The 23,452-nt window shown below is 63.6% G+C and overlaps 3 protein-coding genes across 3 annotated transcripts; 2 read left to right on the top strand and 1 right to left on the bottom strand.

Moving 5' to 3' along the window:
- Positions 1-378: 378 nt before the first annotated feature.
- Positions 379-11,620, top strand: TESK1 (testis associated actin remodelling kinase 1; the record flags this gene model as incomplete). The annotated part of the gene is made up of 10 exons (XM_082335863.1): positions 379-597; positions 7,497-7,618; positions 7,758-7,806; positions 8,035-8,181; positions 8,358-8,440; positions 8,810-8,900; positions 9,131-9,214; positions 9,657-9,746; positions 9,909-10,059; positions 10,301-11,620. The coding sequence occupies 10 exons, from the start codon at positions 379-381 to the stop codon at positions 11,341-11,343; spliced, it is 2,079 nt and encodes a 692-aa protein (XP_082191989.1). The 3' UTR covers positions 11,344-11,620.
- A 1,763-nt stretch (positions 11,621-13,383) lies between these two features.
- LOC309603074 (C-type lectin domain family 12 member B-like) lies at positions 13,384-17,349 on the bottom strand. Its single transcript, XM_082337443.1, has 8 exons — positions 17,248-17,349; positions 17,073-17,162; positions 16,760-16,849; positions 15,904-16,218; positions 15,510-15,658; positions 15,021-15,172; positions 13,975-14,142; positions 13,384-13,634 (listed from the first exon to the last, which is right to left on the bottom strand). The coding sequence occupies exons 1-7, from the start codon at positions 17,330-17,332 to the stop codon at positions 14,007-14,009; spliced, it is 1,017 nt and encodes a 338-aa protein (XP_082193569.1). The 5' UTR covers positions 17,333-17,349; the 3' UTR covers positions 13,384-13,634; positions 13,975-14,006.
- Positions 17,350-19,027: 1,678 nt separating this feature from the next.
- On the top strand, positions 19,028-22,169 carry LOC309602072 (C-type lectin domain family 12 member B-like; the record flags this gene model as incomplete). Its single annotated transcript, XM_082335377.1, has 6 exons — positions 19,028-19,172; positions 19,301-19,390; positions 20,761-21,075; positions 21,206-21,354; positions 21,588-21,688; positions 22,022-22,169. 6 exons carry the CDS (start codon positions 19,028-19,030, stop codon positions 22,167-22,169), a joined length of 948 nt encoding a protein of 315 aa, XP_082191503.1.
- Between the last annotated feature and the right edge of the window lie 1,283 nt (positions 22,170-23,452).

The following is a 23,452-nucleotide window of genomic DNA, read 5'->3' on the forward strand; positions in this document are numbered from 1 at the left end:
GATGCCAGCTCGCCACCCAGGGACATCGGGGCGTGCGGGATCGCCGCTGCCCGCCGGTGCGGGGCAGGGATGCTCCGGCGGGTCTCGGCGGCGGCGGGTCCCAAGGAGTTAAGGGCTGTCCCCGCCCCGGCTCCGCCCCGCCGGTGCCAGCGCTCGGGGCGGCGGAGGCGCAGCTCCGGGCCGCGGCGGGGCTTCGGGGCGCCGCTGCCGGGCCATGAGCGCCGTGCGCCCCGCCGCGCCGCCCGCCCCGCGCCGCCGCCGCCGCCGCCGCCGCCGCTAGCGTCGCCCCGGGGGCCGGGCCGGCGCCGGACCGGGCCGGGCCGGGGGAAGGGCAGGCGGCGGCGCCCCGGCCGCGGGGCCGCCCGGGCGGGGATGTGAATGGCGCTGGGGGTGCTCGGCGGGACCGACATGGAGTGGGAGAAGCTGCCGCGACGGCCCGGGGAGGGCGAAGGGGAAGCGGCGGGGCCCTGGGCGGGCTGCGGGCGCTTGCGGCCCTCCTCTTACCGGGCGCTGCGCAGCGCCGTCTCCACCCTGGCTCGCATCGACGACTTCTACTGCGAGAAGATCGGGGCCGGCTTCTTCTCCGAGGTCTTTAAGGTGTGCGGGGCGGGAGCGGGGATGGCGGTCCCCGGGGCATCCCGCCGGCTTTGGGCATCCCCGGGGGGCGCGGCTCCCACGCATCCCTGGCCGGGCGGGGTTCGGGGGTCTGGCCCCCCTCGGCCCCGGCATCTGGGCGAGGTCGTGGGGGTGGTACGAGGCGGTGCCGTGCGGCGGGGACCTGGGATGCCGGGGAGCCCCGTCCCCGCCGGGGGTGTTGTTCCTCCATCCCTCCGTGCAGGGGGAGGGGAGCGCCGGCTCTGTTTACAGCCCGGGAAGGCTGAGCGCTCCGAAGCGATGCGGCGTGGGTCGCGGGGGGGTCCGGGCACCCGTGGGGTGGTGGGCAGCTCAGCCCCAGGGACCCCTGTCAAAAGCCCCGACACCACCAGCCCCAGGGTGTGCCTGTGGCAGGGGATGCAGGCGGTGTTCACAGCCGGTCCGAGGTGATTTCCAGCCTTGCTGGGCCTGCTCCAGCCTGCACTGGGCAGGTAGATGTGCGGAGCACCCCACGGGAGCCTCCCGAAGGTCACCGGCTCCGGGAAAGGGCTGTGATGCTGCAGAGCAGCGCGGCGGAAGGTCCCCAGCTTGGAGCCCGGAGCTGCCTTTGTCCTCCGTCCTCTCTGGGACTGCCAGAGCAGGGACACCCATGTGTGGCCCGCACCCTGGTTAGGGGTGCAGGGGTGCTGGTGGGGGGCTCAGGGTCCCAACAGTGTGGCAGAGGTGCATGGTGACAGTACCTCGCCATGCCAAGGGGCTGTGCCCTGCCCCGCTGCCACAGCATTCGACGGGAGGTGTGTGCACATGTTGTTTTCATCCTGGGCATCACTTAAGGCGCCACAAGCCGTTGGGCAAGGACTGCCCGTAAGACCACCTTTGGGCTGGGCAGGACCCCCACCACCTCCCACCAGAGTCACTGAGGTCCCGGGCCGCTCTGTGCTGTGTCCCCTGCGTGGGACCACGCTCCCACGTGCAGCACACCTGGGTGGCCATGACCCAGCAGGACCCTGGAGTCCCTCTCCAGCCCTGCCACCGCTCCCCACTCAGCAAAGAGACCCCCAAGACCCAGCTCCTCTGCAGCCACAAGAGGGGCCGTGGCAGGCATGCAGAGGGGTCCCTCTCCTCCGTGCTCCCTCCTGCCCCTACGGAGCTGTGGCCTCTCCGCTGGCTGGGTTCCTGCTATTGATCTCTGGCTCAGAGCGTGCGGCAGCACCTCGGAGCAGAAGGAGGCATTTAATAATGTCAGGCGTGGATATGGCTCTTTAATAATGGATGCTCCCGTGTCTCAGCCAGGCCACCGTCTCTCCTTGCTTTGCTGTTTCTGTTTACCCAGGCCCTGCAGGAGCCACAAAATGCTCCTTCTCCCACCCGTTGTTCATGTTTTTGTGGAGCCACTTGCACGTAGGATTTGTGGGACCAGCAAAGGTTGGAGGGTGGGAGTGGGATCAGGCGGCAGGAGCCGACGTGTGTGCGTGCCGGCGAGGAGACGGGCAGGAGGGGTCCAGATGGGGCTTTGTGCTCGTGTGGTGGGTTGAGTCCAAGAGCTCAGCAGGATGGTGGGGCAGGCCCGGGATCTGAGCTGGGGCTTGGCTGCCTGAGCTTGCGAGGAGGATGGAGCTTGGCAGGGCAGCGCAGGACCCGTTTTCCTCCCACCTCCCTTGTTCCTGCTGTTGCTTTCCATGGCCGTGGGCACTCGCGGCTCCCTCCTCTGTGTGGCTGCTGAGCCCTGTCTCATTCCAGCCTTGGTGGGCGTAGGGGACAGGGAGGGGACCTGGACGTCTCTGTCCCTACGCAGGTAGCTCAGGCCTGGTGTGCAGCTGAGCCAGGGCCAGGCAGGGTGCTGAGGTACCGGCACGGACGTCTGACTGTGTTCCCAGCGTTAAAGCCAAAGGGCTCAGCATGTCTCAGCCTTGGTGTCCCAAGCTTGCCCCTGGGTTGAGCCTTATCCCGCTCCAGCCAAGCGCTTGTCTTGGAAAGGCTGTCCAGAGCGGACAGGAGACACCAGTGATGAAAAGCTGCCCTTTTCCCCAGGGATTGTTCCCCGCTGATCCCCTGCTGTGCTGCAGAGCTGAGCTGTTTCCCTCTGGAGCAGCTGGTTCCCATTGCCTTTCTGTGTGTGATTTCAGAGATGCCAGGCCCACCCGCTTTCTCGGATACACGGACATTCCAGCGAGCTGCCTCTCTCTGTCTCCATTAGACTGAGCAGATTGAGCCGGGTGCGTTTGTGCCAGACATTTTCTCCAGCCCTTAAACCACTGTTGCATCTCTTCCCCAAACCCCTTTCTTACTTTCCCATGTGCGGTCTGCAGCAGACATGGGGACTGCGGGCAGCATCCTGCCTTCACTCTCCTGGGGGCCGTATCCAGACGTCTTCACTCATCCTACTCTGCCCCTCATGCCCTGCTGTCACACATCCTCTTGGAGATGCTGCTTCCCAGGACACAGCCCTTTGGTGTGCTCAGCCCAGCACCCCGTTACCATGGAAAATGGGGGGATTAGCGGCTCCCCGTGCGGACAGAGCTTGGGAGAGGGCTTCAGCGCTGCTGCCGCCTGCCTGTCTCTGCCCGCTTCCCCGCCAGCCTTTGAGATTTTGTATTTACTTCCAATTTACCCACGCAACTAATGACATAACTCCCTCCCTCTTATCTGCTGCCCTGCATCAGTGGACCTTGCCTTGTTTTACAAAGCAGGGTGGAGCGGAGTGACACAGACAGGGAAACTAAGGCAGGCGGGGAGGAAGTGAATTTGCCAAGGTCAGCCAGCCGCGGCGAGGCCGAGAGCAGCCCTGGCCCCGCCGTCGCCACTTGGGAGCCCTGGGCATTGGAAATGCGTTGTGCTGACTGGTCTGGGGCTCGCCGGCACCTCTCCTGCGCTGTCGTGGGGCATGCTCCGGCATTGCCGGTCAGGGCTGGCGCTGCCCCGGCTCCTGGTGTGCCTGCCATGCTGCACCTGGGAGCACGGGAGGTGAGGGCTGCTGATGTGCAAGCATTCATCGGGAGTGGGTGCTGCGCGGCCCACTCCTTTCGCGTCCCCAGAGGAAGTCTGTCTTGACCAATTCTGCCTTTCCCACATGATGAGCAGGTTTTCCAGTCCCACCCAGTAAAAGACCTGTTGCGCTACTGGGATTCCCGTGAGCTCAGATGCAGCTGTCACAGGCGGCTGTGGGATTACTGGCAGTGTTGTAGCTCCCTTGCTTGCTCTCCCATCTTTCCCTGCTGGGCTCCCCAGGGCAAGGAGTGCAGGATGATGTCCCTGTGTGGCTATGCCTTGCCTACGCCAGGCTGGGGCAAGGGGACGCGTGCGGAGTGGGGTGATGTGTGAGCCTGTTCCCGACATGGGGAGCAGGGGGGCTGGCTGCTGAGACCCCCGGCTGGGGGGACTAGCAGGGCAGGATTCATCCCGTGTCTAGACGGGGAACACTGGCTGCAGGGAGGGAGCAGGCTGTCTGCTCACTCTGATTAGCATGCTCTTTAAATAAGACTCTAATTTCCGCTGTTAAAAGAGCTCAGATCCCTTGTGCCCGGGCTGGGGCTGCAGCCAGCCCCGTCCCATCCCCCAGGCCCGTGCACTGGCAACAGATGGGATGGGGATCGACATGCCACGGCACCCTGGCTCGACCATGGTGCCCCCACAAAGCACCCAACAGAGGGGCCGTTTGGGGTGCTGGAGGGCATCAGCAAGGGGCGAGGGCTTGCCTGGTTCCTGGGTGGGGGCTTGTGGCTTGTCCTCCCCCCGCACCCCAGCGTGGCTGCCTGGCTGAGCTCAGCTCCAGGGAATGCGCTGGGATTCCTGGGCACCATGCCAGAGCGTGGAGAGGCGAGGGGGGACGCCATCCTGCCCGGAGAGTCTCTGCTGCCCGCTGCTGCCCGCTGCCTTCCCCGGATGGCAGCGAGGAAGGAAACCCCCTTAGCAAGGGGCTTCCTCCTGCTTGGGGTCGTGGCTTGTTCCTTCCTTTGCTATGCCTGCTTCTGGAGGGCGGCCAGGGTGCTGGACTGATGCTAGCACCTAGCTGGACTGGGTAAAGTGGCTAACACTTGTGGGAGGCCATGGGAAGCCCAAGGGAGCATAACCCCTTCCTTGCCAGCCCGGGCAGGGGCTGGCCTTGAGCTGTGGAGCATGCAGGAGAGATAGCAGGACGGGGCCTTGCAAGCAAGCTCAGGGTGCTGGACACCCTTGAGGAGGTCGTGCCCTGTGTGCATGGGGCTGGGGCTGTCTTGGGAGCCCCCGGGCCCTCTCTGCCCCTGGTGATGGAGTCCTGGAGCAAAGCACCAGGGCAAGGCTGTGCTGGCCAGGGGCTTCTGGGGTCCCTGGGAGAAATCCCAGGGAAGGGGCTTTCACCAGAGCTTCCCTCCCCGATGCTGCCTCTCCTCCAGGATTAAGGCATTAGACGCCATGTGGCTGCACTCAGACCTGACCCAACCTATTGCAATGGCAGGAGGCTTATTAACAAGGAATTAAGCCATGGGCACATCCCACCTACATGGAGCTGAGCCACTGCCCACCAGGCACTGCTCCCTGATGCAGGAACGCTGCTGATGATGGGGACCCGGGCAGCCCCACGGTGCATAGCCACCGAGTGCCAGCGCTGTGCGTGCCGCCCGACGTTCCCGTCGTGGGCGCGTGGCGCCGGAGCCTCGCCGCCTGCAGCCATCCCAGCGGGGCCCAGCCTGCCTGCGCCGTCAAGCTGGGTCCTGGCGCCTGGCAGCTGCCGGTGCCAGCCAAACCAACCGAGCCAGTCCTGCCAGCCCGGTGCGGCGTGGGAAGGAAAGGCAGCGCTGCTGCCGCGCAAGCTGGGTCAGGAGCACTGGGCTTTGCTGGGCAGCACCTAGTGCCGGGGCCTTGGCGGGGCAGGGGGGTCCTGCTGGCCTCATCCAGGCTTTGGCTCCCTCGTCCCCTGGCTCTGCAAGGAGCTGGAGGGGCGAAGGAAGACCCTGCCCACCCTGTCTCCGCCAAGCAGGTCCACTCCTTAAAGCCTGCACAGCCACCGAAGCCAGGCTGGGAGCCCCATTTCTGTGTCTGGTGCTGTCTCCAGCTGCCCTGTGCATGGGGATGGGGTGGAGGGAAGGCAGCAATGGTGGGGATGGGGTAGGGGTGTCCCTCACCCTGCCTGCTGGTGCAGATGTGGGCAGGGAGCCCCCAGGCACCAGGATGGGACTGGCAGCAGTGCCAGGTGCTGCAGGTGATGGGGTGGGTGAGCAGGGTGGTGGGCACAGGGAGGACCCGGGGTGCCATTAGTTGGGGAGCCCTGGGTGCTCACAGGGCTGGAGGAGCCATGCTCCCCACAGCAGGGACTGTGCTGTCACCCTGGGATGGGCTCTTCCCAAACTCAGGCATTTTGTTTGGTGCTCAGCAAGGAGGAGGCATGAGGGAACCCATCCTCCCTTCTCCCCACAGCGTGGGAGGGGGCCGGGATGGGGACCCATGGTGGCAGGTGTCTGGGGTGTCCCCTCCTCGCTCCTCCAGGGTCCATCCTGATCTCTGCTGCCACGTGGCCCCGGCCCGTGGGCCAGGGGTCCCGGCCGGCTGGCTGGAGCTGGCTGGAGCTGATGCAGGTGTAACCGGAGCGGGGTGCCCATGGGCAGGCGGCACATGAATTATTCAGAGCCTCTCCGTGAATTCAGTGTGCTGGTGGTGGCACAGTGGGGTCCGGCCTCTCGATTCCACTCTGCCTGGGACTGTTTTGGCCCTGGTGCACCCAGACATGTAGAGGGATCTTTATAAAGCACTGAGTTCCCCTCACGCTCTTTGGGGGGGAGCTACAGCCCATCCCCTGCATATTGGTTGCTGGGTGGGTCCCCATCTTCGCGTGCACCCCAGGACAACTGCTCTCCAAAGCAATGCCAGCTGGGGGGTGGGAAGAGAGCCCCCAAGGGCCCAGCGCCAGCCTCCCCCGCTTGTGATGGGGACAGGGGCCAAGCTGTGAGCAAGATGGGGGGCCTGCCTCCAGCCAGCCCCGCCGTGTTTTGTGGGGAGGCGATCCCTGAGGCAAGGGGGGGTGTGGAGCAGGCCGGGGACTGGCGCCAGCCCAGCAGCCTCAACCAGCATCGACTAAAAAGGAGAAGAGCGGGGAGCTGACAGCAGCGCCGAGGAATGCCTGCGCCTCCGTGGACAGCTCGATGTCTGCCGGGGGGCAGCTGGGATCTGCCGGGTTGTCCCCGCCATGGGCTGCTGCTCCGGGGGGGGTCCCATCCCACTCCCAGTGCCCACTCAGGAGGGGACCCTGAGCACTGGTTTGGCCCCCGCAGTGTGGTGCTGGAGCAGGGGATCCCGTGCTCGTCCCTCGCCCCGCACGTGTCGGGGGGGCTGCAGAAGCATGGGGGTGTCCGTGCTTGAGCACAGTCCCAGCTGCTGTTCCTGGCAGGGGGCCAGGCCCCCAGCTCGCATGACAGCGTCAGGCTGGGGACGACTAAATATACAGCTGCATCCGAGTGCCGTGCCCCACCAGGCTGGGGTCAGGCACTGGGGCAGCGTTGGCCACCCCTGGGGCTGGGTCAGGGGGGCAACGTACCCCCCCTGTCCTCCAGCTCATGCTGGTGGGGTCTGGCTGGGTGGTGCATACCCAAAAAAGCCCTCCCTGGTGCCCTCCAATCCTGCAGCTGGCTGTCCTTGCAGCAGGGTTGGGGTCACAGCTTGCAGGAGCTGCCGTTGCCTCTCCGGGAGGGCTGGGTGGTGTAGTGTGGTGGGGGGAGCATGACAAGCAGGGTGCCCCAGGGAGGATGGTGATGTGCATCGTCGACACTGGGGGTCCTTGGGGTGCTGCTGTGTGGGGAGAGCCCCCCTAGTCCTAGCAGTCCCTGGGGTGCCCCACGCCTCGGGTGCTGGGGTGGGTACCAAGTGCAGGCTGGTGTCCAGAGGGGTTGTGGAGACATGTGAGGCTCAGCTTCCCCTGCACCCCCCTCCAGGTGCGGCACCGCCAGTCAGGGCAGATCATGGTGCTGAAGATGAACAAGCTGACCAGCAACCGGGGCAACATGCTGCGGGAGGTGCAGCTGATGAACCGCCTCTCGCACCCCAACATCCTCAGGTAGGACCTTCTCCCCCGCTGCCGTCCCCATTGCCCCCCTCTTCCCTAGCCTGGGGAATTTGGCACTACTGTCAGCTCTGGATGAGCTCCTGGGGCTGGTCCCTGCTGTGACCACCCTCAGGTCCCCTCTATCTTGCAGGTTCATGGGGGTGTGTGTGCACCAGGGACAGCTGCACGCGCTGACAGAGGTGAGAGCGGGACAACGGCTGTGAGTCTTGGTGTTCCTGCAGGCCTGGAGAGGGGACAGTGATGGCTATGGGGACACTTTCTCCGCCCATGGCACATGTGCAGGGCAAGGGCTGCTGGGGGGTTGTGCCATAGGGTGGTTGGCGGATGAGCTGGGATAAGAAATGGGCATCCGGCATTATGGGAAGGAGTGGGGTGCAGTGATGCGATTGCCTGGCTCTTCCCATCAGTATATCAATGGTGGGAACCTGGAGCAGCTGCTGGACAGCCCTGTGCCCCTCTCCTGGTCCACGCGTGTCAAGCTGGCCCTCGACATCGCCCGTGGCCTCCGCTACCTGCACTCCAAGGGCATCTTCCACCGCGACCTCACCTCCAAGGTACGGGATGCTCCAAAGCATCCCATTGCCCTCGTTGTCCCATACCCATGTTGCTGCCCCAGGCATGGCCGGCTGGGGAGCAGGAGGCTGTGCTGTGCCGGGGCATCCCGGGATTGGTGGCTGGTGAGGCAGGGCTGGTGCGGTCGGTGTGATGGGGGTTCCTCCTTTGCCCCCAGAACTGCCTGGTGCGCTGCGAGGCCAATGGCTACACCGCTGTAGTGGGTGACTTTGGCTTGGCGGAGAAGATCCCCACCTACAGGTATGTGGGCAGCGTCCACCTGTCCGTCCCCATCTTTGGAGTGGGGAGTTTCCAGGCCATTTGGAGTAGCAGCTGGGGAGGGATGGACATTTGGGATGCAAGCTAGAAGGGCAGGGATGGGGGGCAGTGGGGGTGGTCCTTGGCTGTGGGGACTCATGGGGCAAGTGGACACATTTGGAGCTGGCTAGGAGAGGATGGAGAAGGGGGTGGTGTGGGTGAGCAGAGATGAGTTTGTGGGGTGCATGGAGGAGGGTTAGCCCAGGAAGGGAGATGGAGATGGTAATGTGGGCTGCCCCAGAGGGAGGATGGGAGGTCAGACAGGGACAGGGGACTGTGGGCAGCCTCTTGATGTCCCACCATGTCCCCCAGCGAGGGCAGCGAGAAGGAGCCGCTGGCCGTGGTGGGCTCCCCATACTGGATGGCGCCTGAGGTGCTGCGAGGGGAGATCTACAATGAGAAGGTGAGGCTCCGTGACTGCCGTGTGTGGGGCTTCATCCAGGCTTGCACCACCAGTGGTTTGCAGGATTTGCAGCCCTGGGGGCGTTCGGGCACACGGAGGGAAGGAACTGGGCATCCCTCGGGTGGCGAGGTGGCAAGGCCCCCGGTGTGGCTTAGAGGGGAGGAGGGGGGAATGGTGGGCATGTCACCTCGGGGCTACAGGGACCCCCCATGACTCCCTGCTCTCTGCAGGCCGATGTGTTCGCGTACGGCATCATCCTGTGCGAGACCATCGCTCGTGTCCCTGCGGACCCTGACTACCTGCCCCGCACCGAGGTGACTCCCTGGGATGGGGACGGGGAGGGAGGATGGTGGGCAGCAGCATCAGGGCTGGGACCGCCAAATGAGGGGGACCATCTACCTGTGCTGGGCAGAGCCCCGTGTGCAGGAGCTGCCTCGCATCTCAGGGTGGGGGTGCTGTGTCCCAAATGCTGGCTGTGGAAGGATGCTCTCTGCCTGTCCTCAGAGCCCATGGTCGGCCTGGGTGGGAGATGGGGACTGTTGAATTCAGGCAGAGAGCAGGAGGGATCTGTGTCCCAGCATCCCCCGGCCTTGTTCCAACTTGGGGTGACCCCAAGGTCCCCCCTTGCTGTGCCCCAGCCAGGGTGCTGCCAGGTCCACAGCCCTGGGTGGCACACAGTCAGTGCAGGGAGGGGGGACCAGGCCATGTGGTGCCCCAGGGGACCCAGCCTCACTCTTCCTCCTTTCCCTGGCACAGGATTTTGGTCTGGACGTCACCACTTTCCGCACCATGGTGGGAATTGACTGCCCAGCAGCCTTCCTCCAGCTCGCTTTCCACTGCTGCAGTGTGAGCATCCCATCTCTGCTGCTCTTCCTTGCCAGGGCAGCTGGGCAGGACAGGCAGCCTTGCCTGCACAGGGGGAGAGGCAGGGAGCTGCCTTTGCTGGGCAGGACTCCCTGGGATGCTTGGGGGGCCACAGACCCAACGGAAAATCCCTCCTGCCCGCAGATGGAGCCCACCTCCCGTCCCTCGTTCCTGGAAATCACGCAGTGCCTGGAGGGCGTCCTGCAGCACCAGCTGGCCACCGAGGGCACCGGGGCCACCCTCTTCAGCGGCGGGGAAAGCCTGCCCACGCCTGGGATGGCGGCCACGCTCAATGGTACGTGGGCATCCCGGGGACAGGCCATAGGGGAGTGGAAGGAGGTGGGATGCGGGTTATCCCATCCTACCCTGGCTGCTGCAGGGGAAGGAGACAGGGGTTGCATGGGGTTTGGAGGATGGAGCCAGTTGCTGTTCCCCTCTTGGGGTGCACCCCTGAGTTGTTGGGTGCCTGGCATCCCATGGCACCCTGCACCGGCTGCTGTGGGCAGCTGGTGACCCGCTCCTGTGCTCGTGCCCAGGGGTAGCTGGGAGGGCGGCCGGCCGCGCCGAGCAGTCGCCCCTGCGCGAGCTGGGGACGCAGCACCTGCAGCCGGACCAGCGCCTGTCCCGCAGCCAGTCCGACATGTTCCCCCCCAAATCGCCCACCCTGCTGCGGCCGCCGGAGCCTTACGGCGGGGCCAGGACCAAGGAGACACCTCCCCGCGTCAACCCCTTCTCCCAGCGTGAGGACCTGAAGGGGGGGAAGATCAAGCTCTTCGACACGCCAAGCAAGTCGGTCATCTCGCTCACCTTCGACCTGCCACCTCCTGCCCCGCTCCAGCTCAGCACCCCCGTGACGCCTGAGCCCGCCGTGGAGGTGCAGTGTGACTTCTCGGCCCCCGCCGCCGCCCCCCGCAAGTGCCACTCACTGCCTGCCTCCCCCGAGCTGCCCCGCCGGGGGGGCCTGGCGCTGGGTGTGGGGTCCCCCCATCCCGTTGATGACCCCCAGCCCCCCACCTTCCTTCCTCCCCCAGCCTGGGGACGAGCCTCTCCCCCCAGCCCCGGGACAGAGGAGCGGATGGACTGCGGCCCCGACAGCCCTGAGCCGCCGCAGCCCCTCCCACCGCCCCCCAACAGCAACTTCATCCGTACGGCATCCTCGGGTGCCCGACCCTGGCAGCCAGAGCCACGAGCCCCCAACAGGCTCCTCTTCAACAACAACCACGTGGTGGTCAGCAAACCCCTGGCGTGGGGTAGCGGGCTGGAGCACGGCTTTTCAGAGCTCAGCATCCCCTGCGCGGCGGCGCTGGAGCGGACGGAGCGCACAGCCATGCTGCCTGGGCACGGCTCCGGCACCGTGCTGGAGCAGGACGAGGTGCTGCCCTGCCCCGGCTGCTGCCTGGGTCCCTTCAGCTTCAGTTTCACCTCTATCTGCCGCCGGCCGGCACCCAGCCCACCTCGCTACCAGAACCTCAACTGCGAGGCCAAGAGCCTCCTCTGTCACGACCGAGGCCGCCACCAGAAAGCCCCGGGGCCGGTGCTGGCAGAGCCCAGCCTGAAGCTGCCAGAGGCGCAGTCCTAGTGCCGGGGAGCCCTGGGCAGCGGGGCTGTGTCTGGCTGCCCCTTGGACCCTGCCGCGGCCGCAGTGCCGAGCAGGTGTGGGGGCTCAGCACGTCCCCACGGTCTGTCCTCGTTTGCTTGGCGCTGGGTGGCTGCCAGTGGCCACGGTGCCCTGTGCCATGGCCACCACGGTGCTGCCCAGACGCTTGGGCACCTGTCCCACCGAGATCGGCCTCGGGGGGTCTGCGGGGAGCCCCGGGGGCGGGCTGGGTCCCTGCCAGGGACTGAAGTGCAATAACACCCCTGCCCTGGGCACGCTCCAGCGCTGTCCTGGGCAGCAGGGCTGATCCCCAGTGGGGACCCCGGGGCTCAAACCCTGGATTCAGGACCCCCCTTTCCCAAGGGCTCACCGCTCTGCAGGCTCTTGCAGAGGGGTGGGCAATGAGCCTGCTCCTCCAGGAGAACTGCGAGTCCCCCACAGCCCCCCAGGCCGGGGGGTGAGTGAGGCTGGGCTGAGGGCAGAGGGGTCAGTGTGTGTATGTGTGTTTTGGGGGATCCTGTGGGGCTGGTGGGTGTCCCCATGCTTCCCCACAAGCGTGGAGAGCACAGCCAGTCCCTGATGCGGAGAGAGGCGTGCAGGGGGCCAGGAGAGGGACGATGCCTGTGGGGCAGTGCACAGGGAGGGTTGCCAGCACTGGGGTTGCCCCTGCCCACCCAACGCCAGGGGCTGGGTGCTGAGCCGGCACGGCGCCCCGTCTCCCCCCGGCACACAGGGTCAGGAGCAGGGTGCTGGCGGAGGGGCCGAGGTGCCATCCTGGCACCAGTGGGAAGGGGCCGGTAGGCAGCGCAGCCAGGCTGCCCGGCCCCTGGCAAGGGTGGGAGCCGGCTTTCCTCCCTCCTGCACAATGCACTGGTGAATGCAGAACTCTTGTGGGTTTTATTATTATTATTATTATTAATAATAATAATTGCTAGTAATATATACCCAGCTTATTTAAAGTGTTCAATAAAAACTGAATGTCCCAGTGACTCAGGGTGCTGCTTCTGTCTCTTGGATGCACGCTGGATGCGGAGGGAAGCCTGGCCCCAAAAGGTTGCACAGGCTTGCCAGGGGCTTCTGGGGAGCCCCTTGAGGACCACAGGCCAGCCTGGCTCAGCCCAAGATCTCAGTGCCCCCAAAGTGGTCATCTCGGTTGAAATGGCTTTGGTCAAATTCCTATTTATTATTTCAGTTCTTCGGGCTCATGCTCTTGAGTCTGTGTTGGTGGTGGTACACAAGAAAGCAAAGAGCAGACTAGCTGTGTCTCTTTATTGCTACAGAGTGGGTTCAGCCAGCGGACAAGACAGAGGAGTGACACGTGCCACCTCCCAAAAGCCTGCCTTTAACACCCTTTTGCTCTTCAAGCAAGCTAATTCACATAGCAATTAATCAACTATATATGGCACACACGACCCCATAATAAACTGAGAGTGCCTTCGCCTGGGTGAACACGACTTCCTCTGCTCTTGCCTGGCTGCAATGTTACATCAGGGCTATTTTGCTTTATCTTCGCATGTGCGCGTGTGTAGTAACTATTTAAAGTCCTGATGACTTGTCTCACAAAGTGTTGGTCCGCTGCAAGTGCCAGAGTTGCTTTTGCTTTTGAAAGGCACCGTCACATTGTACAATCCTAAAGGTCATTGCTCTACTTTCTAATCAGCAAAAAAAACCCCAACCACCAGCACAGGCGCCGGCCGGTTCAGGCACAACTTCCTTCCTTGGGTGCCGAGGCTTTGCTGAGGTTGCTTTCTGGGTTACCTGAAAGCTGTGGCCCAGCTGCGGCCAAGCTGCTCTTGGGATGGGGCCAGGCGGAAAGTCCTTGCTGTGGGGAGGGGACCTGGCAGGGTGTGGGGCTGTGCCGTCCCCCACTACTGCATCCTTGCGTGCCAGCGCCGCGGCTTGCTCCGTGCTGGGGATGTTGCATGGCTGCAGTGCTGAGCATCAGGGCTTGCTCCGCACTGTGTCTGGGTCCAAGCTCCCCATCGCACACCAGCCCCTGTGCTCAGGAAGACCCAGCTTACCCCATGCAGGTGTGGGGCTGAGCTGTGGGGGCCGTACCGCTCTGCTGAAGCACATCAGCTGGGGGGGTAACGGCCATGGCCGCCGCCTGCCCCAGCCTGCGTGGTGCCAGAGCGTCACTGGGCATCGCTGGGAAGGACCCGAGCAGCCCATGGGCAGGGGTCTATGGGAGGGAAGGGGGTTGCTCACATGGATGGGACATCCCGGGCAGGGGTGCAGCAAGGCTGAAGCAGAGGCAGTGCGGGGTGCAGGTGCTGCAAGGGAAGGCAGAGGGTGAGGTGCTGCTCAGCCTCCACTGCATGCAGCGGGGCTGGGAAGGCAGCTTGCAAAGGGGTTCCCCCTATCTTGCTCCTTTGCTGCACCACAGCTTGGGGGGGGTCTCTTGAGCTACCACAGACCACAGCCTCCCATGGCAGCGAAGGGATGGAGACAGGCTCCCTCCAGCACAGGGAGGTGCCTGCATCCCTCTCCCTTTCTAAGGAAGGGGGTCAGCGTGCCCCACGCAGGTGCCCAGGCTCCCTGCTTTCCTCCTCGCACACCCCACGGGCCCCGCACACCCCAGGGCTCAGCAGAGCCTGGCGTGGGCACACTCACCGCAGCAGTGCTGGGGTCAGCAGCCATCATGCTCAGAAAGGGGAGCTCGGCCCCGCCGCCTTCTCGCAGATCCAGAGGTGCAGGTCGTCGGGACCGGCGCACTGGGCGGGTTTGATGTTCCCACGGGTTATTATGGCACAGGACCCGTTCGACTTCGACTGCCATGGCCTGAATGGGGAAACAACACATCAGGGGGCTGCCACCCACCCACGGCCGCTGACAGCTGCCTCTTGTATGCTCGCACGGAAGGGGTTGAATGCTGCAGTCAAACCGGGGATCCCCCAGTTCTCCCCTGCTGATTTCACAGGCTGAAACCGCAGCCAACGCATCCTGCCCTTCCTGGGGCAGGCTGAGAAACCCCTCTGCAAAAGGTCTGCATTGCTTGTGACTCCCCTTAACCTCACCCCACTTGATCTCAACCTCTCTGATGGGGGATATTTCATCCCTGCAGCGCCCGGCGATGGGGAGAGCCCGGTCCTCCCCAAGGACACATGGATGGCCACAGTGGGGTGCAGCCCCCCGTGGCGGGGCTGAGGATGAAAGGGTGGGCAGCAGGCAGGGTCTGGGTACCCAGCACCCGGCCAGACGGCTCTGTTCCTCCCCACTGCTCTCAGACACCACAAGAGGAAGCGGTGGTGAGGTGGGGAGGGGGTGCACGTGGCGGGGAGGAGCCTGGGACCCTCTGCGGGTGGGAAGGTGTGATTTCCTCTTGAAGCAGGACCAGGAAGGCACGTGGGTGATAGAGGTGATGCTCGAACGCTTTGTCTAGACCCCAAATAAAACTTGCGGTTTCTTTTGTCCCCTCTTGCTGCCTCCTGCTTGTGCATGCCCTGCACGTGCACCACCCAAGTCTTGGCTTTCCATTTGCACAGCCTCTGAGCATCTCATCACACCACCACACCCACCTCCCCTTGGCCTCAGCTGCTTTGATGCTCTCTATTGCCCAGTGCTTGTGCCTGATACTGCGTACGAGCGCAATTTAAAACACTTCCTAAAGCCATGCTGGAGGAGAGGGGGTTTCCGCAAGAGGGTGTGCTGCTGGGTACCTTTCATAAAGGGAGCCGTCCACCCAGAACCAGGCGTCCGAGACCCCCTCACCATCCGGGTCCTCCTCCTCCAGCCAGCCGTAGTCGTACCAGGGGAAGCTGCTCTTCTGCAGCCCGATCCAGTATGGGATGTCCGCGTTCTTCAGGAAGGTCTGGGGAAGGAGAAAAAGGGCCTTTTAGTGGCTTTTCCATGGTACTTATGTGCTGCAGTGTTGGCAGCAAGTGGTCATTTCCCCAGGGAGCCCTTGGGGCTGGAGGTCCTTGGGGCAGGACAGCTGAGCAGCCCTGGTGCCCTGCTTCAGCTTGGGCAGCATCCAGGGGTGCCAGAGCCTCTCTGCCCCATGTCCACCACCAGCCATGTGCTCCAGAGATCAGCCTTGCACCCTCAATGTTTCGGCAGGCCACGGGCCCCCAGAGCAGTGCTGACCCACCTGGGGAGCCCAGGGCTGGATGCACCAGCTCCTGCCCTCAGCTCCCCCAGCACCCTACCGGCACAGTCCAGCGACTCCAGGATTTGGTGACCAGGAGCTGAGAATATTTCTTCTCGCACTCAGTTCTGCTGTCCTCCCATGTCTTCTTCTCCGACGAGATGAAGAGGCACTTGCCCCTGTACAGCAGCCAGCCCGAAGGGCAGCAGTCTGGGGGCAGGGGCACAGCTCAGGTGCTTGCTCAGCCACAGACGGCCTGGGGGGACCGGGAACAGCCCCACATCATCCCAGCAGACATCACAGGCTCAGCCTCTGCTCCAGGCATAGCTTCAGCCTTTGGACCACCCTGTCCTCACCATATGGCCAAAAAGGCCAGTGCTCGTGCCTTGGCACTGCACCTGCTGAGGAGTGCCAGTCCCTTAGGGTACCCCATCCCTGCTCCGCCATCGCCCTACCTATAGCCGTGCAGGAGCGCAGGATGGCCACAGTGTTCTCGCTGTTGTTGAGCTTCCCCTGCACCTCCTGCATCTCCTTCTCTGTCTTCCCCAGGACCCCCATGATGCGCCCCAGCTCGGCGTTCAGGCTCTCCAGCTCCAGCTGGCTGCTGTTGCCCTCCCGCCACGCTCTCTGCAGCTCCGCTCGGGCCTGCGCCAGCTCCAGACGCATCTGCTCCAGGCTCTGCTCCCGTGCGCTCACCTCCTGCGAGAGGCGGCCCTGCTCGGCCGCGTGCTCCTGGGAAGCGTCCTGCAGGCTGCGGGTGACCTGCCAGTCTGGGGACAGGGTGGGTGAGCTGGGGCACGGGGATGGGACAGCCCGGGCAGGGCGACACGGGACTACTCCTGCTCCAGAGGTAGGATGGGCAGGGCAAGGAAGGGAGGTGTCCATTCTGGATGAGAAAGGATGGGAAAGACGCAGCAAGGAAGGGTATGGTCAGCGGCTGGGCAGGACCTGGCAGGGGAGAGCAGGGCAAGGCAGGAGAGGGTGTAGGAGCAGACAGAGCAGGGCAGAGGCAGGGAGGGTGCAGCAATATGAGGCTGGGCAATGCCTGGAAGGAAAGGGAAAGGAGAAGAAACAGAGAACGAGGTGGGGAAGATGGGTGATGGGAGGCAAGGGAGACACCCATGATGTGCGAGGGATACAGGCCAGCTCATAGCAGACAGGGCAGAGGGACCCAGCCACAAGCAGTGTGCATGGGCATGCCTCTGTTGACTCTCTTGTTCACCCACGGCACCCGCCCCAGCCCAGCTACCTCCCTCTCCCCGTGCTGCCCAGCCACCCCCAGCCCCAAAAGTGCCCACCCCCCCAACTCACAGCAAGCCCCCAAGGCCACGGTGGCCACCAGCAGCAGCAGACAGGTTATCAGCAGTCCCACAGGAATGCACCACCACCGAGACCAGCGCCCTGCAACGCACAACCGACCACAGGCATCACCTGGTGAGCTGGGAAACCCCTGGCAGCCCCCAGACCTCCCGCCTGCAGGCAGCGGAGTGGTAGCATGATGGCACAGGTGGCACGGTGTGGGCGCCTGCTCTCTTCAAGGATGAGAGCAGGAGCACACCAAGACAGCACCCGCTACCCACGCCAGGACTTCCCTGGGTCTCCTGGACTCCAGCTGGGCACTCACCTGGGCTGGGCTGGGCTCCATCCCCATCCTGCCCTGCCGGCGCTGACTGTGTGATCTCGTAGGGGCTCTCCGCTTCGTCCATGCCGAGGGCTATTGGAGGAAGGCAGGGGAGAGCGGCTGAGTCCGTGGGGCTGGGCATATTTGGGGCAGCGTAGCGGGTCCTGTAGGCTCTCACCTGCCTCCAGCGCCTGGCTGGCCATGCTCCGGCCCCCCATCACCTTGGCAAACCTCAGGTCAGCATAAACCACGCTCTGGGCCATGTGGGCAAGCGCTGGGCAAGCCCTGAGCCCTGCTGGCTCCCACACTGCCCTTGAAATGCCTCTCTGGGATGGTCCTGCTCCTGATTGCGCCGTCTCTTGGGGGTGCAAAGGACAAGTGCAGTCAGCGTCTGCAGAAGCAGAAGTTTGCTCTGAGCTGTAGCAGATGGGACCAGTGAGGCACAGCTGTGGCGACCAGCACTCTCTCATTGGTCCCAGCACCACCAGCCCGTCCCCTCCCACACCCCGAAAGTGCTCATGGTCCCCGCAGGCACATGGCAGGGCCAGGGCAGCGGGGCAGTGGCAGAGCAAGGATGGACCCAAATCCCTGGGCACAGGGAGAGCAGGGCCAGCCTGGACACAGGAGGACATTGCCCTGGGGACAGCCAAATGGAGGGTTGGACATCTTCATGTATGCAGATTTCCCACCCCAGCCTCCGGGAATGGGAATTTCCCAATGATGTAGCTTGTGCTGCTGCCTCTCATCCTCTCCCTGGTCCCCTCCTAGAAGACCCCGGCTTTGGCATTGCTCCAGCTGCCCTTCCCCAAGAGAGCTGCACAGAGCAATGACAGCCGCTTTGCCTTGCCTTCCCCAGACCACAGCCCCAGCACTTGCAGCATTCCCTTCTCAGTCCCAACCTCCAACCCACAGCATCTCAGAGGTCTCTGCTGAACTGCATCCAGAGAAAGGTAGGTTTCAGAAGAGGTGCTGAGTTGGGGACCAGCTGGGCACATCTGGACACAGTCAGTTCCTGGGACAGGACTGGAGGTGTGCAGTGCAGCTGGTGGAGCACAGCATTGCAAGGCCACTCTCCATCATCTCTGCAAGAGCAGGGGAAGCCCTTCATCACTGGAGAAAGGCAAAAATCATGGCCAGCTTCAAAGTAGATAGGAAGGAGGTTTGGAAAGCTAAAGGTTGAGCAGCTTCTACCCAATCCCCGGGAAGAAGATGGAGCACATCCTCCTGGGCACACGGTGGTCCAGGCCCAGGGAGGACATGCTGGTGGGTGGGGGGGAGCTCAGTGGGATTTACCATGGGCAAGTGGTGCCTGCCCAACCTGCCTGCCTGCTGCTGTGGGAGCACTGGGGATGAGGGGAAAGAAATCGGGGCCATTTATTGTGACCCTTCGAGGTCTGGGACATGGTCCCCTGTGGTCTCCTTGCTGGCAGAGCAGGGCGATGTGGCCAGCAGAAGGGGAGAAGGGCAAGAGGTCACGCTGCAATGTGGAAACCCCTTTTAGGCATTAGGGCAAACATTTCTGCACAGCAGCGATGCTCAAACCCCGGAGCAGAGCACAGAGAGGGGGAACCTCCATCCTGGATGGGGTGGGCCCCAGAGCCTCCTGTTCCCACATGGAAGCCGGCTCCACTCTCCCCTCCCCCAGGGATTTGGATTGATTCTCGGTAGGCTGAGCCCTGCAGCTCTGCCCAGCGCCCCAACCCTGAGCTGCACTGCCCCACTGCCATCCCAGGGGACCCAGAGCAGTTTCGGGGCGTGGAAGGGGAGAGGATGGCAGCGCCGGGGCCAATGGCAGTGCTCCAGTCCCCCAGGGCTGTGCTTTCCTGCTCCCCTCTGCTGCACCTCACAGCAAACTTCTGCTTCTGCAGAAACTAGAGGCACTTCTCCTTTGCAGCCCCAAGAGAGGGGGTGACCACGGCAGAGCAGGAGCCATCAGGGCCATTGGGGCAGCCCAGGGCATGGCCCAGAGTGTGGTCTACGCCGACCTAAAGTTTGCCGCGGCCCCCCCGCTCACCACCCCCGCCTGCCCTGCAGCCCCCAGTGAGGACGACAGCCCCTATGAGAACGTGCCACTGGGACCGGTGCTTGCGGCGCCCAGCCCAGGTGAGAGCCCGGCCGTGGCCACTGCCGCGGGCATGCCCCGGAGCAGGGTGGGCACTGGGTGGTGGCAGTGGAACCATGGGGTGATGCCCGTGGGCGCTCATCTCTTGCAGGGCGCTCATCTCTTGCAGGGCGCTGGCCCCGGCGTTGGCGCATCCCTGCAGGGCTGCTGGCAGCCACCCTGCTGCTGCTGGTGGCCACTGTGGCCCTGGGGGCTTGCTGTGAGTCAGAGCGAGGGCCACAGGGTGGGGGCAGCTGGGGAGGGGGCACCGGGAATGGGTTTGGGGCTGGGCGAAGGCTGGGCTGCTGGGGGGTGGTTGGGGCCAGGGGGTGCCAGGGATGGTGGCCTGGGGGCAGAGCTGCTTCTTGCTTGGCTGCCCTGAGCTGCTCTCCGTCTGCCTGCACTCCCTTCCCACTGCATTCCCACTGCTTCCCACTACCTCCCACTGCTTCCCACTGCCTTCCCATTGCCTCCCACTCCCTTCCCACTGCCTTCCCACTGCTTTCCTATTGCCTCCCACAGCCTTCCCATTGCCTCCCACTACCTCCCACTGCCTTCCACTGCCTCCCACTGCCTTCCCATTGCCTTCCACTGCCTCCCACTGCCTTCCCACTGCTTTCCCATTGCCTCCCACTGCCTTCCTGTTGCCTCCCACTGCCTCTCATTGCCTTCCCACTGCCTCCCACTGCCTTCCTATTGCTTTCCCATTGCCTCCGACTGCCTTCCCATTGCCTCCCACTGCCTTCCCACTGCCTCCTACTGCCTTCCCACTGCCTTCCCATTGCCTCCCACTGCCTCCCATTCCCTCTCACTGCCTCCCATTGCCTCCAAGTGCCCTCCCTCTCCATTTCCATTGAATCCTATTGCCTTCCACTGCATTCCCATTGCCTCCCACTGCCTTCCCACTGCCTTCCTATTGCCTCCCACTCCCTTCCCACTGCCTTCCCACTGCCTTCCCACTACCTCTCACTGCCTCCCTCTGCCTTCCCACTGCTTCCCCACTGCCTCCCACTGCTTCCCATTGCCTCCCACTGCCTTTCCACTGCCATCCCACTGTGGGTTTGGGGCTGGGCGAAGGCTGGGCTGCTGGGGGGTGGTTGGGGCCAGGGGGTGCCGGGGATGGTGGCCTGGGGGCAGAGCTGCTTCTTGCTTGGCCACCCTGAGCTGCTCTCCGTCTGCCTGCACTCCCTTCCCACTGCATTCCCACTGATTCCCATTGTCTCCCACTGCCTTCCCACTGCCTCCCACTGCCTTCCCATTGCTCCACCATTGCCTCCCATCCCCTCCCCATTACCTCCCACTGCCTACCCATTGCCTTCTCATTGCCTTCCCATTGCTCCCCATTGCTCCACCATTGCCTCCCATCCCCTCCCCATTATCTCCCACTGCCTCCCATTGCCTCCCCTCCCCTTGCCACCATTGAGGCTTCCTGTCCCTTCCCACTGCCACCCCCAGGACAGTCTCTGCCCACAGTCGAATCCTCTTAGCCTGCTCCCCCAGCAAGCGCCATGCCCTGAGCAGGGGCAGTCCCGTGTCCCCCTGCCCGGGCTGTGCCATCCCCGTGCCCCAGCCCACCCGCCCTGTCCCCAGACTGGCAGGTCACCCGCAGCCTGCAGGACGCTTCCCAGGAGCACGCGGCCGAGCAGGGCCGCCTCTCGCAGGAGGTGAGCGTGCGGGAGCAGAGCCTGGAGGAGATGCGGCTGGAGCTGGCGTGGGCCCGAGCGGAGCTGCAGCGAGCATGGCAGGAGGGCAACAGCAGCCGGGTGAAGCTGGGGATCCAGGACGCCGAGCTGGAGCGCACCAGGCAGGAGCTGGCGGGGCTGCAGAATGAGATGCACCAGGTGCAGGAGGAGCTCAGGACCAGCGAGAGCACTGTGAGCAGCCTGCGCGCCTGCGTGAATGCAGGTAGGGCCGTGGCGGGGTCAGGGGACAGGCACTGATGCTGCTGGGGAGATGTGGGGGCTGATCGTGGCCAGGCTGGGCCCCCCGAGCATCCGTGGAAGGGTGAGCGCCTGAGCCGTGCCCCTGCCCCCAGATTGCTGCCCGTCAGGCTGGGTGCTCTACAGGGGCAAGTGCCTCTTCGTCTCACTGGAGAGGAAGACATGGTGGGACAGCCGTGATGACTGCAGAAGTAAATCCGCTCAGCTGCTGGTCCAAGGCGACTGGCCATCATGGACGGTGCCGGTACAGAGCTGGGGAGGCTGCGGCACTGCAGGCGGGTGGGGGTAGATGGTGGGGCTGGGCAGAGCCCTGTGGCTCCAGCGGCAGCAGCATCTGCGGAGGTGCTGGGGCTGCACCGCGAGCCCTGGTTCCCATCCCAGTGGGCTGCGAGGAGGAGCATGGCTGGCCTTGGGGCTCCTGGGCACCAGGTGGGTGCTGGGCACCGGGTAGGCAGGCGACAGCTTCTCTCCCCCCAGCTTTTTATGCAGATGCCTTATGCCACGTACTGGATTGGAGCAAAATTTTCTTCTGATGGGAAGAGGACTGTGGTATGGCAGGACAGCAAGGAGTTACCCTTGTAAGTACAGTGGTTCTTGGCACAAGCCCATGCCCTTTAACCATGCCGGGGAGGTGCCTTTTCACCCCTATGAGACCCCCCCCTGGCAAAGGGGGTGATGCTTTAACGAGCAGTGCCCCAAGGGAGGGGGCCCTGGGCAGACCCCAGATGCAGGGTGCACTGCCAGATCTCCAAGTGGCAGAGCAGGAGGCTGGTGGGAAGAACATGGCCCTTCCTCAGACTGGTCCCAGTGCCAGGCCCCCTGCCTACCCCAGTGGCACTGGGACCTGTGGGAAGAGGCGTCCACGGTGAGGATGCTGTCACTGCCCCTCTGAGACATGCCCTCTCTTTTAGGTATGACTATTCCACAGATTGCGGGCAATCAGTTGGCACGAAAATAGAGAGTGCAAAATGCAGGATCAAGAACCAGTGGATCTGCGAGCAGCCCCCGAAGCTGAGCAGCACATCCAAGACCATCCTTCCTCTCATGGTCAAGCCCTGATTGTGCTGCCACCTCATTCCATTGCAGGGCTCGGGGACAGGAGCTGGGGGTGCACCTGGAGACCCTCTCCCCTGTTCACGCCTTGCCTCAACCGCATTACAAAGTGCTGGGAAAGGGTGTCTGTATTTTAAAGCAAGGCCCATGGAAAACAGACTTTATTCCCCTCTCTCACACTCATGCATACACTTAGAATCATAGAATCGTAGAATCATTTAGGTTGGAAAAGACCTTTAAGGTCATCAAGTCCAACTGTTAGCCTAACACTGTTAAGTCCACCACTAAACCATGTCCCTAAGCACCACATCTACCCGTCTTTTAAATACCTCCAGGGATGGGACCTCAATCACTTCCCTGGGCAGCCTGTGCCAGTGCCTGACTGCCCTTTTGGTGAAGAAATTTTTCCTAATATTCAACCTAAACCTCCCCTGGCACAACTTGGCGCAACTTGAGGCCATCTCCTATCCTATTGCTTGTTACTTGGGAGAAGAGACCTACCCCCACCTGTCCAGATGCCTCTGTAGAGCCTTAGGCCACTTAGACCACCTTGCACCAGCCCTCTGCGTGTCCCTGTGCGCTCTGGCCAGCGCAGCTTGCAGTGACCCAGGAGTCCAGTGCAGAGCCCAGCTCCCAGCTGCTGTGCCCCACCAAGGCTGCCGGTGGTGCACTGGTGCAGGATGTGTCATTTGCATCTTTTTGGAGCTGGGGGTTGACAGCGCCATTGGTGTGCCTGACCTGTCCTCTTCGGGGACTCCTGTGGATTTACTGCCTGTCCCTTCTTTCAATATTGACAGCTGCCATCCTGCCCTTTCTCCTGCCTCTGTCACCTGCCCAGCGCTTTGGGCTGAGCCTTGCCTGGGGAGGGTGCAGGCAGCAGTGCCATCAGCATGAGAAACTGCTGGGAAGGTCTGAGACCATGTGGGAGATGGGGGAGTGCTGGGGATCCCTAAGACCCTGAGGGGTGAATGAGGGAACCCTGAGACCATGGGGGGAAAAGGGGTGCAATGAAGAGCTCTAAGACCATGGCAGGTGAATAAGGGAGCCCTGAGGCCATGGGGGAAATGGAGGTGCAGTGAAGATCCTTGAGATCATGGAAGGCAAATGAGGGAGCCCTGAGGCCATGGGAGGAGATGGGGGTGCAGTGAGGAGCCTTAAGACAGTGGGAGAGAGGGAGGAGTACTGGCGAGGCTTGGGAACACAGGGGAAAGGGGAGACCCCTGTCACCATGGAGAAAAGATCCCTAAGACCATGGTGGGACCTGAGCTGCCAGGGGGGCGATGAGGGAG

Source organism: Platalea leucorodia, assembly GCF_965183815.1.
Source record: "Platalea leucorodia genome assembly, chromosome: Z".
NCBI lineage: Eukaryota > Metazoa > Chordata > Aves > Pelecaniformes > Threskiornithidae > Platalea > Platalea leucorodia.

Bases quoted from the DNA above. Each gene is read 5' to 3' on its own strand.
- LOC309603074 (XM_082337443.1), bottom strand. From the start codon at position 17,332: ATGGCCCAGAGCGTGGTTTATGCTGACCTGAGGTTTGCCAAGGTGATG. The intron at 15,173-15,509 runs GTAGGGTGCTGG...CTCCTTCCCCAG, and splicing joins GGAGTCGCTGGACTGTGCCG to ACCTTCCTGAAGAACGCGGA. The intron at 14,143-15,020 runs GTACCCAGCAGC...TTCCCCATTCAG, and splicing joins GACGGCTCCCTTTATGAAAG to GCCATGGCAGTCGAAGTCGA.